This window comes from Notolabrus celidotus, chromosome 11, assembly GCF_009762535.1.
Source record: "Notolabrus celidotus isolate fNotCel1 chromosome 11, fNotCel1.pri, whole genome shotgun sequence".
Taxonomy (NCBI): domain Eukaryota; kingdom Metazoa; phylum Chordata; class Actinopteri; order Labriformes; family Labridae; genus Notolabrus; species Notolabrus celidotus.
Genome location: NC_048282.1, coordinates 30,798,294 through 30,812,700, shown reverse-complemented (window position 1 = coordinate 30,812,700; position 14,407 = coordinate 30,798,294). Strand labels below are relative to the sequence as shown.

The window sequence follows — 14,407 nt, the reverse complement described above, 5'->3', positions numbered from 1 at the left end:
GAAACCAAACCCCGGTGTAAATCTGTCTTCAGCTGGCACCAGTAAATATCACCAGGGACTGAATTACTTCACTGTTTTCAGACTATTAATGCAGCTGAATTTGATGAAATACTCCAAGTTTGAAATGCTGTGCCTACATGAGTCTGAAAACGTACATCTACAATTTGGATGCGCAACAATTTGCTCTGCAGTTGCCTATCACTTGTGTTGTGAATATCTTTGCACAGATGATAGCCCTCACTCTCAAACACACTGCGCCCTAGTGGACGGATTAGGAACTACATCTGTAGAACTCAGGTGCTAAAACTATTAATTTTGTGGTTTTAAAAATAAAAAAGGAGGAAAATAATGTACACCACCAGTCAAAAGTTTGGACACACCTTCTTATTCAATGTTTTTTATTTATTTTAATTATTTTCAACATTCTAGATTAATAAGATAAGATAAGATATTACTTTATTGATCCCACATGGGGGAAATTCAGTTGTTACAGCAACCCAGACATAAGTACAATCAAGAGAAAAGTTTCAATAAGTAAAAATGAAAATAGATGAATAAAGCTAGAATACAATTAAGATATATATAATGTTACAATGGAATTTAAATTAAATAGAAGTAGTTACAGGCAGTATTAAAACATTTTCAGTAGTGACAGGTTGACATGGTGTGATTATGGTTGGTAATGACAGATTAAGCAATAGATAAAAAGTAATACGGGAATGCAATATGACCATGAGTTGTAGTTAGAATAATCATGTAATATAACATAATATATTATGGCAAGATAATTATAATACAATATATTATGCATTATAATACAGAAGACATCAACATTATGAAGTAATCTGGTTTTACCATAATATGGATTACAAGAGTAGTCAAATAGGGCTATCCATTGTGTACTAACCTCCCCTCTGAACAACACAACTGATGGTCTCAAACACATTAAGAAGGCAAGTCATTCTGCAAATGAACTCTTGACAAGGCTCATGTTAATTAGAAACCATTCCAGGAGACCACTTCATGAAGCAGACTGAGAGAATACCAAGAGTGTGCAAAGCTGTCATGAAGGGAAAAGGGGTCTACTTTACAGAATCTAAAATATAAAACATATTCTGGTTTGTTTAACACTTTTTTGTTAGTTAAATAATTCCATATATGTTCTTTCATCGTTTTGATGTCTTTAGAATTAATCTACAAGGTTTCAAATAATTAAAATAAATAAAAAACCCTTGAATGAGAAGGTGTTTCTAAACGTTTGACTGGTAGTGTACATTTTTGTGTACTGAAAGTCATTGACAGACAATCTTGTAGATATTTGCTGCTTAATTTAGACTGGAACATTTGGAATCTATAAACAAAGATGTTTCACAGATCCAATGTCTTAAAGTCAGTGAAAGGGGAAAACAAGTTGTATAAATTGCAAGATGGAAATAACTTGGCATAACTATCATAAATTATTATAAAATATGACGCACACACAAGAAAAATAAGTGGAAGTTAGCTAAAATAACATTTTATTACCATAAAAGTAGACCCTTGACAGATGGGGGTATGTTTCATAGTTTGACTTTCAAGCAAGCTGATATGTGTGCCTAGCAGCTGAGCCTCAAAGCTTTCTTGTGGTTGTTAATCTTTGCTGCAGTAAGGATGTCACAAAAAATTTAAACCACAGCGCATAGGTTTTACTGTGAAATGAAAGCAAACTAAACCGTAAGCTTTGCAGTTGCTTATATTCTGATGTTGTCCTCACACACTCTCACACAAACACACACACTATGGAGTCTCAGTGCTGTACACAGCTCATGCCCCAGGGCACTCTCTTCATGACCAATCAGAATGATACAGGAAGCCGTGTCCAGCAACACTCCCAACAACTCACATAAACTGAAATGACTGAGAAATCATCCTCAGAGTTATGAAAGGAGAGTAAGCTGAGGAGGGAACGCAGAGAGAGCTGAAAGAGTGAGAGATAACAGAGTGAAGACAAGCGAGAGCCAGAGGTGAGTCTCTTATCACTTATCAGATTAATGTAGAAAAATGTCTAATATTTTCTGTATTCTGATATTTATAATATTAATGGGATTTATTTTATTATATATGATGGAAAATTGACTTCAGTCTTTTGCCTTGAAAACAGAGGATCGTCTGATCAGTTCAGATATGTTTGAGAAGATTTAAGGGCAGTTTTTGTCATAATAAAAAAAATATTCATCAAATTTTTGCTCCAAATTCAGGATAGAGCAAGTTATTTATTCCTGTATGTTTAAAATTTTGCATGCAAATCTTCTATAAGTGAATTCTTTTACCAAGCATGACCATGTGACAGCTCAGCATGTGGTCGATGTGTTAAACGAAGCTCAAAGACATGAGACATAGTGAACTCAAGATTCAACAGTTCTCTCCATCTGTCTTTAAAGCATTTTTCTCAACATGTCTGCTTCAGTCCTTAGCTGACCGAGGGGTCAAACGTATAAAGTATGTCTGTCACTGTTACTGACCAAGGCACAGGAAAAGGAAAAGGTGTGTGTGTGCATGTGTGTGTGAGTGTGTGTGAGCTCTTCTAGACAGGCACAACAAAGACAGTTGGCAGATAACACATTTCCCTGGGCGTAGATGTGTTGCAGGAAATCCCACTCCCATTCCCGTAGGACCTAAATAGCAACACACACACAAAAATAAATATTGGTATAGAGAGAGAGAGAGAGAGAGAGAGAGAGAGAGAGAGAGAGAGAGAAAAGAAAATACACAAGAAAAAATTTGAATTCTTAGAAAGAGCATAGGTGTACAAATACACATTGACAAAATAAATACATTTATAAGTGTCATTGCTTAAATATTTTTCATATCTTTAATTTAAAACATCTCTAAATATACATTTTTGCTTGCTTTCATTCAGTGTTTCATGTGCAAGTGTTCTAAATCCCTCAGTCTGACTATATAATACTTTTAGATTGTAGGGTTGGTGCATGCAGAGTCTCTCCACCTCTTTCAGATTGCAGGGCATGTTTGGTCTCAACAGAGGGCAGCATTTATTTTCAAAATGCCAGACAGGCGTCTGAAGTGAGTCTCATGCTTTGCAAAAAAAAAAGTCACCTGGGAGCCGAGTCACAGCAGAGTTCAAGGTGTCCGCAGCCTGGATTTATTTTCTCCTGTGATTTGTGGCTCTTTGCTTGATACTTCTCAAATCCTAAAAGAAGGTCATCCAACACTTCAACTGTGTTAATGAGCTTTCCTTTCAATCCCAGGGCCACAAAGCAATTAGCATCCATACATTTTTGGGGGCTTTACTTTCTCTGAACCCTGAGATTATCCCCCTCCAGAGTAGATTAGCCTCAGAGCAAGTTGTTTTTGCTCTATCAGAATGGCTGAAGCGTTTCGAATTGAGTGCAAAGCTATCATAAATCTGTCAAAACAGTCACCTTTTTCTTAACGATGAGCTATGATGCACACCAGACAAACAAGACAGTCACTCTGTCAGATGCTATCGTGCAACGTGCTCTTCTTTATCAGACAAACCATTTAGTTTACGTTCCCTCAGGAGGTCATGAGAAGTAAAACTGGATTCCTTCATTGTGAACATTCTTAATTTGGCATCTCTGAGTCCCTGTGAGGCATTTGGAAGAGACAGAGAGACGCAAAGAGCACAGAAAACTCACCAGCGGCGACCGAAATAGGAGTTACTGTGTGGTCTGCTTTGAAATAGGCTTTCTTTGGACAGCAGTGAGTGGAGTGACCTCATGACTCCACGGAGGTCTAAACTTGGTAAGAGGTTTCTGTTTTTTCTGAAAGATTCTTTGAGATTCTTTTAATTGTAGCTTCAAAGTACAAGGAGAGTAATGTATCGGCTGTTGTGAACTTAAATAAAAGGGAGGGTTGTAATCAAAAGAAGGTCTGTGGGATTTAGTATCCACCATTCACTCACCACAGGCACTAATGGAGGAGGACGCTAAGAAAGAGGCAGTGATGTTCGAAACAGAGGTAACACACAGGAGCAACAGGTGCTGGACTAGTAAAAATACAGGTTGAACACACTGCCTGTGTATGACTTTCTAACTGGAGGAACAAGCAAACCAAAGTATGATAACAGGACAGAATGTATGTTCTTGTGCATGGAAACTCAAGGCAATTTAACTCAGGCACTGAGTTCAGAACAGGAAGGGCTGCCCTGCTCAGGAACAATAGCCGGGCTTTAAACAAGTCTTACGCAACGTGTCCAGCCTGCAGGACACAGTGGACCATGATCCAGTCATAACTGGAGGTGCACAGGAAGTCAAGTAATCTAAAGGGTCTCTTGTCCTTGTTTGACAGTCTGCGAATTTAAGCGACTTTGCCATTGGTGATGAATATGCATGAAAATGTATTGCCATGCTGGTTTCTTGACTCTTAAATTAAGTCATGATATCATGTTTCTCCATGTTTCACACAGATACTGTTCAAGACATCCTCACAATGGAGAACCTAGTGAAATACATTTTTTCTCCACCAAGACGTTGTACGCCGGAGAAGTGGGAAGTAAGTCATCTGATTCTTCTGTATGAACAAAGTAACACAATATTTCAACACACTAGTGTTCTTCTGGCCCTGTGATGGGTTGGCGACCTGTCCAGGGTGTACCCTACCTTCCGCCCGAAGCCAGCTGGGATAGGCTCCAGCCTCCCGTGACCCCTAATGGGATAAGCGGTCAAGATAATGGATGGATGGATAGTTTTCTTCTGTCACTGATAACAGCATCAATAATGCAGTATCTTTATCAGTATTGGTATCAGTATCCATATTGGTCTTTAAATTGGTATCAGTACTGGCACCGGTATTGGAAACTGTATTGGCGTCAGTACCAGTATTGGTATCACTATAAGTCTACCATTATGGGTATCAGAAGGCCTATAGGGATCTGTATCAGAATCGTTATCAGCATTGACATCAGTATTGGTATCTGTATTGGTACTGTTATCAGTATTGGTATTGATGACTGTATAGTCTAGTATCAGTATTTGTATTGGTACCAGTATTGGTATCAGTTTTGGTAACTATAATGGTGAGAATATTGATATCTCTGTGAGTCTATCAGTATGGGTATCAAAAGGCCTATCGGTATCAGTATCAGTATCAGCACTGGTATCAGTATTGGTATCGTTATCAGTATCGATATTGGTGTCTCTATAAGTTTAGTATGGGTATAAGTATTGGTATTGTTATCTGTATTGGTCTCATTATCAGTGTTGGCATTGGTATTGGTACCAGTATTGGTATCCGTCTGTGCATCAGTATGTACTGTATATCGGTATTAGTATCAGCCCCAGTCAGTATGTCAGTCTTGCACCGATCTAATACATATTTATTTACCTTAGAAAAATGAACTAGCCAACCAAAAATCCCTTTTTCTACTTGAACAAAATAGAAGTCGACAAAACGATTGGCATGGGGCCTCCGCAATAACTTTAATTTATTTATATAATGACAGTTTATCACGAGGATAAAAAACGTCAACACTGTTGCTAGCAGAAGTCGTGATGTTAGCTAGAGTTCACAAAATGTTAGCAGTGTGGTGTTAGCAATATTCTGCACTGGAAAGAACAATTTGTAAAAAGCAGTATGTACAGAAGGCTAGGCTTCAGTGTTGCCATACAACGTTAGCATTACAGACCTGCAGTTAGTAATATTATGTAGTTGTTGATTTTTTTCATTCACTCTGGATTCAGACTGGTTCTCAGAATCAGCCAGTAGACACATGTTCAAGTATTGTAATTGGTACTAGGAGGGAAAAATGGTAGCATAACATCTCTTAAACACAGAGTAATACGAGGCTACAAAGCAAAGTGCATTCTCATATAGCCCACACATGAACATCACACCTGCTAGTGTAATATATAACAGTGTGAGTTTTATGAATCCACAAACCAGTAATTGGTCCATAACAGTTTAACACCTGTGCAAAGGACAAACACCTGCAACCAGACTGAGAAGCAACACAACTACTGATGAGAGGCATCAAGTGCTGTTCTGCAACCTTAACTGCTTTCTAACCTGGAGGCAGTTTATCTCTGAGTGGCCCACAGAGCAGGCAGAGCCTGACAGCTGGACAGCCTGATAAGTGTGTGTGTGAGTGTTTTTGTGTATTTGTGTGTGTGTAAATAAAGAGTTCTGCAGCGTACCATTGTGGGCTTCCATGAAAAAAGAAAAAAACACAAACAGAAACCATACATACAGACCTGCATGGAACACGGCCTCATTTGCTAACCTTGACCCAGCCCTTATTCACTGTCAGGTGGTCGGCTCTACAGGTAGTTTACAATCCTCCAGACATGTCTGTGAAGGTTCTCAGTCATCCAGATCATGGTAATCCCTTCAGACAGCCTGTTGAGTGTTTTTCTGAGGGTTTCAACACAGTGATTTATGTCATGTCATGTTTTTTTAAGGCTGTAAATTCAAAACTAAGTGCTTTGTAACATAATAAAGGATATAGAGAAACTGTGGGAAATATGGGACAGTCTGATAGTTGGAATAATTATATCTTATTGTAAAGAGAATGACAGATCTTAATGCTTAATTCAGTATATTTCTGTTGTATGTTGAGTTCCCTTAATGTAATTAGAAAGAAAGAAAGAAAGAAAGAAAGAAAGAAAGAAAGAAAGAAAGAAAGAAAGAAAGAAAGAAAGAAAGAAGGAAAGAAAGAAAGGTACTTTATTAATCCCCAGGGGAGAAATTCAATTTTTTCACTCGTGCTATTTTTTGGACATGCTACACACAGTATATACATACAATCATGCACACACATGCAGTGAACATGCTTAGGGAGAGATTTCAGAGTGAGGATGATGCCATCAACCAACGCACCCCATTTTAGTAGTATCATTATCAAACATTATTAATAATGGTAGTATTAGTAGTATAATTAGTAATAGAAGTAGTAGGCTAGTAGTAGTAGAAGTAGCCATAGTAGTTGTAGTACTGTACAATGCAGGGAGTTATGAAAGTAAACAACTGGAAAAAATGCAACAGCAAAAAAAAAAAAAAAAAAGGAAATAAAAAAAGAAAAATAAATAAATAATTAAAAAAGAGGAAAATCATGAGAAGAGATATATTGACTCGACAGATGGCTGTTCAGGTCTGGATCTGCTCGAGGTTTCTGCCTGTCTAAAAGGCGTTATGTTTAAGTAGATTGAGTATGCAGTAGTAATGGGCAACAAGTAAAAATACTTTCTGTCTATGTAGTCATTTTCTACAAACCCCAAGAGACGTGTTTATGTTCTGTCCCCTTTAAACTGCCTCGAGAAATGATCACGTTGCCTTCCCTTAGAAATAACCAACAAAATGCTCACAGTGCACCTGTCCTCACACACGCAGTGAAATCATGTCAAGCTAAACAAATCAAACGCCGATAATTAGGAGATGAAAGTTTCTTGGTGCTGAGGCCGTCAGTCTGGTGACTCCTTGTAGTTCCTGCCAAAAGTCAGAGAAAAGCGCACACACGCAACTCAGCAGTGCGCCTGTGCTGCAGGATGGCTGAGCATTATTACGCACTCCGTCCACACAGCGAGGACTCGTCTGAAGAGGTCTGAGTTTGGATGCAGGCAGGAACGAGGAGCAACTAGGACCTGACTGGATTTCTTTTTTCTCCAGACAAAATGCGGAGTCCTGAGCTGTTGACACTGACATTATTGTGCAGTGACAGGAGGTTTATCTGCGTGGATCTTCGAGCGCGATGAATCATGTCTGCAGGCACATCTTCTGACCGGGAAAGTTGCTCGTCGGTTTTTTTGATCTGAGACAAGATGCATCTGTTTCGGAGTCACAATTACCGAGTGTTCCCGGACCGGTTCTCAGTGGAAACACCGAGCATTCGAGGCATCAGCTGGGTATGCTACTTCACTCTGTCCTGTAGAGAATAACTCCCATACAGTGCATGGAAAATAGGAACGAGCTTGTGTTCGCTATAAGTAACTTTATGATGGCACACATAAATGAACGGTAGTAAAGGTAACATTGTCAGCTATTAGGTAAGCTGATCAGGAAAGTTTAAGTACCATAATATAAGCACTGTATGTTAATGTTTGCATTTAAATTTCACTTGCGTAAAAGGTGCATAAATTAGTGAATTAGCATCAAAATAAATAAAAAAAACTACAGTAAATATAAAGCTTCTTACAAAGCAGATTTGCCCATTTTAGAAAGCTATGTTTATATTGTAGGATTAGAGGCTAATACATGAGGGATTAATGCGCAATCTCTGGTAAATAGTAACAATCTGCGAAACAGTTAACTGATGTTGTAAAATATATTATGACAGGGAGTGATAAATAGCCTCCAGCATCCAGATTTGGTGAAGTTGTGATTTGCATGAAAATGAAAACTCTCAAGTTATGACAAGAACATCAATAGTGCACTTTAATGTCCCACTGTACACTCACTTAGCCAATGTGCTTATATATTCCACCTACAATTTTTATAGCCATCTTCACTATCCTCTACCCCATCACCACCACTCATTACTACTGTGTTGCAGCTGTATAACATAGTGTAGGCCTATAGAGATAAATCTGAAGCTTTGTCACAAACATGAACTCAGAGATGGCATTTGCTCTTTTTGAATTTCATAAATTATTCTGAAATCCCTGCTGGAAGCTGCTGATGAATCTTCTAAAAACCCATAATCATAATTTGTTGTGCAAATTGGCTGATACTAAATGTCAGCAACGTGGGGCTTTAATAGCCCTAAAAGCTTTTCGTGAAAGTGCAAACACCCCCCCTTTATACAAGCAAATTAAATACACTTTGTGCTGCAACTAAAATGTGTTAATGCAACAGATGCAGCTTCTTCTCACCTACACTCTGACACAGTTTAGGTCCCCCAAAACAGCAGCTTGTAGATATTTCAAGAATGCTTCAAGTGGACTGAGGCGGATTTCTCTATTGTTATAGCAGCTTGGGTGTGGGGACACAAGACGGTAACAAGGCACAAAGGTTTGTTCAATCAAACTCAGGTTATTAATAGTGTATTGTTCACCTTGAGCACAACACTCCCGCTCAGTTTACAGAGGAGTTTTTAGAAGAGAGCACAAAGGGGAGGTAATCGTTTTCAAGTCGCAGGAAGACACAGAGCAGCACCGAGACTCTCAAGTTCTAAATTTACTTGACTTTTAAGCATCAATAGGTCAAAGACGACTGTAAATCTGAATAGACCGCCTTCTGAACTTCCTTCAGTTGAAAGCCAAATGTCAACACCATATTTTACATGAAGCTGTTCAAAAGGTTAGACGACAATAAACTGTAAATTCAACTGACGATCATATTTTGGCTTTGGCATTCTAATTCAACGCCTGACAACTTGAGTGTAATAATCGCACGGCATTGCATGCTACACATATTCTCAAATGTCACATGAGTGGATAAACTTGTTGTCACTGCACCAGGTGAGTTTGTCTATACAGGTTAACACACTCATAAATTACACAGGAACTCTTCCACTACACTAAGACTACATTACAGGTTAATCACAAGATCTACCCATGACTGCAATGGTTGAGTTAACACTATACAACCTCATCATAATGGATTGACCTGATGTTCACATCTTTCCTTTGGGGAGCATTATTTGTAATACATTGACGTAAAAGCTGGACCTCAATTCAGCATAATCACACTGCAGCCATATTTCTCTCACATCCCGTTTGGAGAGGGCTGAAATGCTGCAATGACGTCACACTGTTGTTTCCCCAGGCTAATAAATCATAATCTTTAGAGAATCTGACAAACTGTGATTATTTTACTGCTGTCAGAGCATTCAACAGCTGAAAAGTCAGTGAATAGGCAAAACCTGGAGGTTGGACCACGTTGGACAATATTTCAAATGAAAGTGACATGTTTAAAACCAAGCGGGTGCTGTAATACAACTGCTAACATTAGCATTCAACAACTTCTTAGCACTCATGACCATTTAATGGTGTTACACATTATGAAAGGAATGGTGTAAATAACTAGCTAATGAAGTGATGGCTGACTGATTAACGCAAGCTAACAATATTTTCACCAGAGAATTAATCACATTTCATTATTAGCTGTTTTTGTAAAGCTTAAGATACTATAATGTAAGAGCTAACATCAATATTCAACCGCTTTCTACAGGAAAGCTACAGGAAAGATGTACATTCTAAGCTAACAAAAAGATGCTTACAGTGATTTTAGCTAGCTGAAAAAAAGTCTGCTTGTATTTGTTTGAATGCTAACATTAGCTGCTTCTTGAAAACCAATCAGACATCGTTAGACAACAGCTATTTTAGCATTCAACCACTTCCTAGCTGACATCATTTGTAGCGACTACGAAGAGCCAAAAGCCTCTGAGAGGCTGAGGTTGGGCCTAGTTAAGTGTCGGACGCGCTAAAAGCAAAAATCACTAATGCACAAAAAAGCAAGTTTAACCTTTTATTAACGAAAAAGGATAATCAACTCATGATAAAGTGCACAAGAGAACATAAGCGATAATAAGCGGTCAACAAAAAGTATGGAGACCCAACTCACCCCCTCTCTCTACCTGCAAACAAAAGAAAACAGGTAGCCTAAATTAACTGAATATCCCCGCCCCTAACACATGACCCATAAACAACCTAATAAACTAACCCCACAATAAACCATACCGTAAACAAACTACAAAAAATAATACCACAATAAACTACCCTCAACCTCAAAAATAAGATACAATAAACACTTGAATCCTTCATGGATCCTACATTATTGTTTGATAGTGTTACATTGTACAACAGAAAAGATAAGAATAAACAAATAATAAAACAAAAATGTTATAAACAAAGAAAAATAACAGTATCAGACCAAATGAGGAAATGCTAACATTAATTTGTTATTCAATTAGTCAAATTCTAACCAAGTGGTAGCCTCCGTTATTGAAAAATGAAGCTATTGGACGTGCAAAAATCTGCAGTTCCTCCATCTGTCCTCTTGTGGCTGGCTGCAAAAACCAAGGACACCCCTTTAGGTTTTATATCAAAATGCCCTTTTTACAGCAAATTGAACAGCCTGGTTTAACAAAAGGTTTAGGTGTGAAGCTCATGTATGTATTTATGTATGCACACTCTACAAGGGTACAATTTTTTGAAAACGCATGTGTTAAGATGATATAAAATGTATGTTATGCATACATTTGCAAAATCAGGTACACAGCAGTTGACGGACAGGAAGATGTATTGTAGCTGTTAGCAGGAGGCTACAAGCCTATGTCAGCCCCACCTCTCTGCCTGTTTGTAGGTTGATTGAAAGTTCAGAATCAGAGTCAGAATTAGCTTTATTGGCCAGGTATGCTTGAACACACAAGGAATTTGACTTAGGTAAACTGTGCTCTCTTTGTACAAGGCATAAGAATAAGCTATACAAATAAAAATAAAATAAAAATAATAATAACATCAGCTATAAATACAAAAGAACAACAAATAGGCATGACTTATATGTACAGGCTAAAAAATATGATAAAAGTGCAGTAGTTAAAGTCAGGATTTTTACTATGCCATTGTTGGGCTGCAGCATCTCTCCTGAAGCCAATGGATGATATCAGTGACTATATCCACGTTTAATAGGTTGAAGGATAGATGTTGTATCTATGGTGTACATGCTTGTGAGCTATCAGATATGCTGTTTTTACTTCAGGTATAAGCTCCCCTCTCATCTCTTTGGATTGCTTTATCAATTTGTTTTTCCTTAGCTGTCAGCTATATTTCAGGTTTCTGGCCTCAGTGCGATGTCAGAAAAAAACAGTCTGCCGTGTGAATATCGTGAATAGGTTCACTTCATAACTGTGATCTACATCATTGGCTTGATATCAACCAAAGCTGCTGAGACTGTCATTTTCCCCAAATGCCAGTATCCCTGTTCGTTGAGGTGTAGTGTCCACCATAAGCATGAGTTAACTGGCACTGAGGCATTTGCTGATTTATTTTCTGAGAGCAGAAGAGCATACACCTCTAACAGGGGCAACACTGAGCTCGTTTTTGTTGTCATCATTAGGAGAGGCAAGGGCTTTGTATCCCTGTCTTTGCTGCTCCTGGGAAACAGAGAAGGAAGAAAACAAAACAATTCTCCTCATAAAGATTCCTCGATGCGGCTGCCAGTCCACAGTCTTGTTTTTTGACATTTTTCTATTTACACAGGCCACATGTGTCATTGTGGTCGGGTCAAAGCAGTAATAAGCTCTGTCATAAATTGTTTTATGGCGTCATATTCATGCAAAAATACTTTAATTAGAAACAAAATTGCAGTGAATTAAGCTGCATCATGTTTATCTTTCTTTTAACCCACCATAACAGACTTGCAGTGGAAGCCAATATTTTTTTATGAGCCAGTTAAAAGTATTGGCAATGTGCCATCCTGGCTGTGGTCATGTGACGTAGCCGGCTGAACAGCAAAGCAGACAAAACATGCCACAAAGTCTGAACTGAAGGTCTGGAGACACTGAGCAGATGTTTATCTGTGATGTGAGGAGCTGATCACAGTTTCCTGATCAATGCAGACAGCTACCTTACAGCGTGTGTGAGTGTTAGCTACGCCATTGTGATCACTTTGAATACTTTGAATACTTTGACACACTCTGGCTTGTTGTTCATACAATGCATTAGAGTTGCACAAAGAAGCACCTGCTGTTATAAACATATACCCTGATACTATCTGGTAATGTTTGTAAGAGCAAATTGTGTTGCTTTTATTTCTGTTTCTTTTATTTCTAAGGATCAGACGTAGCAACAGAAGCTAATCACCTGCAAGGTACCAGATTTGAAGGGAAATATCTGATCTAATTGATTGTCTCTAAAAGGATATTTTATGTCTCTGTATTAAATCCACACAAGTATTTGCCTTAGGAATACAGGATGACAATAGTAGCTGAGAGTGGGGGATCATAAAGACATAAAAACATAAGCCAGAAAGAGGAAATGCAGCCTCGGCCGAAGTACAGACCTGGGAATGTTGAATATTTGTATGAGGCAGCAGGTTTGAATTAAACAAATGTGATCTCATTCTCATTGGTGCATAAAGGAGGGCCGTATCCATCTGAACTTTCATTTAAAACACATTCTAAACTGCTGCTGATGAAGATTTTCTCAAGTCTTTCCATGAGAGAGTGTAGTGGCAGCTGAAAGCACACTTTCCATTTTAGAAATGTGTGGCCACAGACTGTGTTCTCTCCTCTGCGCTGATGTCTGTGTATTCTTACCTCCCACTTCATTACACACACTTGACACCCACCCACATCACACTGGAGACAATGGTAACACGGAACAGGTTGAGATAATGTATTTGTGTTGACCTCCATCCCAATGAAAGGAAAATAATAGATCTTATCTCTGGACAGCTCAGCTTGGTTTTACGTACGAGTTTGTTATCGTGGCGATTATCAACACATCCAGTCTGGCTCGTTCCAGAGGAATGCTGCTCTGAAGAAAGTTATCTGCTTTATTTCAGAGAACTTAGATATGCAGAAATGGTTCAGTGGTGGTAACATTTATTTTTTGTTTCTTTTAGACGCCGCTGCCAGAGGCCCTGGGTCCTAAAGACACAATGAAGCAGGTGTGTATGCCAGAGATGTGAGCTATGCTTTGGTACCGCATCTCCCAGCAGCTACAGGAGTACTATAATGCTCTTACTGCAGGGGCGGATCCAGATGCAAACCCTGTCCCATTTTTGTGAAAACAAAACACTGAAAAAGTTATGTGAATTAAAATGAACACCTGGAGGAGCACTTCCAAACGAATTAGGTGAATTTGCAACAGGTTAGCAACAGGTTGGTAAGTAAGTTATGTCCTTTGTCATTCTTTTTTTTAAGACCTCTATAACAGTCACATACTCAGCTTTGTAGGCACAAATATGGCTGATGAGTGTCTCTACTTATTATTAGGCAACATTATTTGACACTATTTGGCACAAGCCTTGAATTTCACTCTTCAAACAACCACCAGCCTCGTGGTTTTCAGCCGTTCTGACCTCTGCTATCGTCCAGAGTTGCAGTGGTTGCATCCTCTCAAACTGCTGAACTTGTTCTTTTGTTGTTATAATATCCTCCTGCATTACTACTCAAGCGAGTCTTAAAAAACACATTCCTGGCGGGGGCAGGCCGTCACAAGGAGTCTAAAGGGCACTTCAAGGCCCTCAGTTAATTGACCCTGTACACCGTCCTGAGCCTTACCTCACCCACAGCCCAAGCCGCTCTCACTGCTTTATCTCAGCTTCTCCAACTGTGTGTCAAGGAGAGAATATTTGAAACACTGATAACAGGGTTTGAAATGGAAAGCGTCTTTCAACACCAAAAGGGTCCATGCCTGTACATTTAGTTCTGTGTTAGGGAGAGAAGTTAGAGAGTAATGGTGTCTGCAGGAGGCGGGTGTTGCTCTTTGAGTTTTGTTTGGTTGCT

At 38.8% G+C, this 14,407-nt stretch overlaps 1 protein-coding gene across 1 annotated transcript in view; it reads left to right on the top strand.

The window, feature by feature from the left end:
• Window positions 1-7,472: 7,472 nt before the first annotated feature.
• Window positions 7,473-14,407, top strand: part of rapgef3 (Rap guanine nucleotide exchange factor (GEF) 3) — a 33,083-nt gene continuing 26,148 nt past the window's right edge. The window contains exons 1-2 of the mRNA XM_034695530.1: window positions 7,473-7,859; window positions 13,522-13,566. Of these exons, the coding sequence (XP_034551421.1) occupies window positions 7,776-7,859; window positions 13,522-13,566 (129 nt within the window). The 5' untranslated portion in view covers window positions 7,473-7,775. The remainder of the gene's footprint in view (window positions 7,860-13,521; window positions 13,567-14,407) is intronic.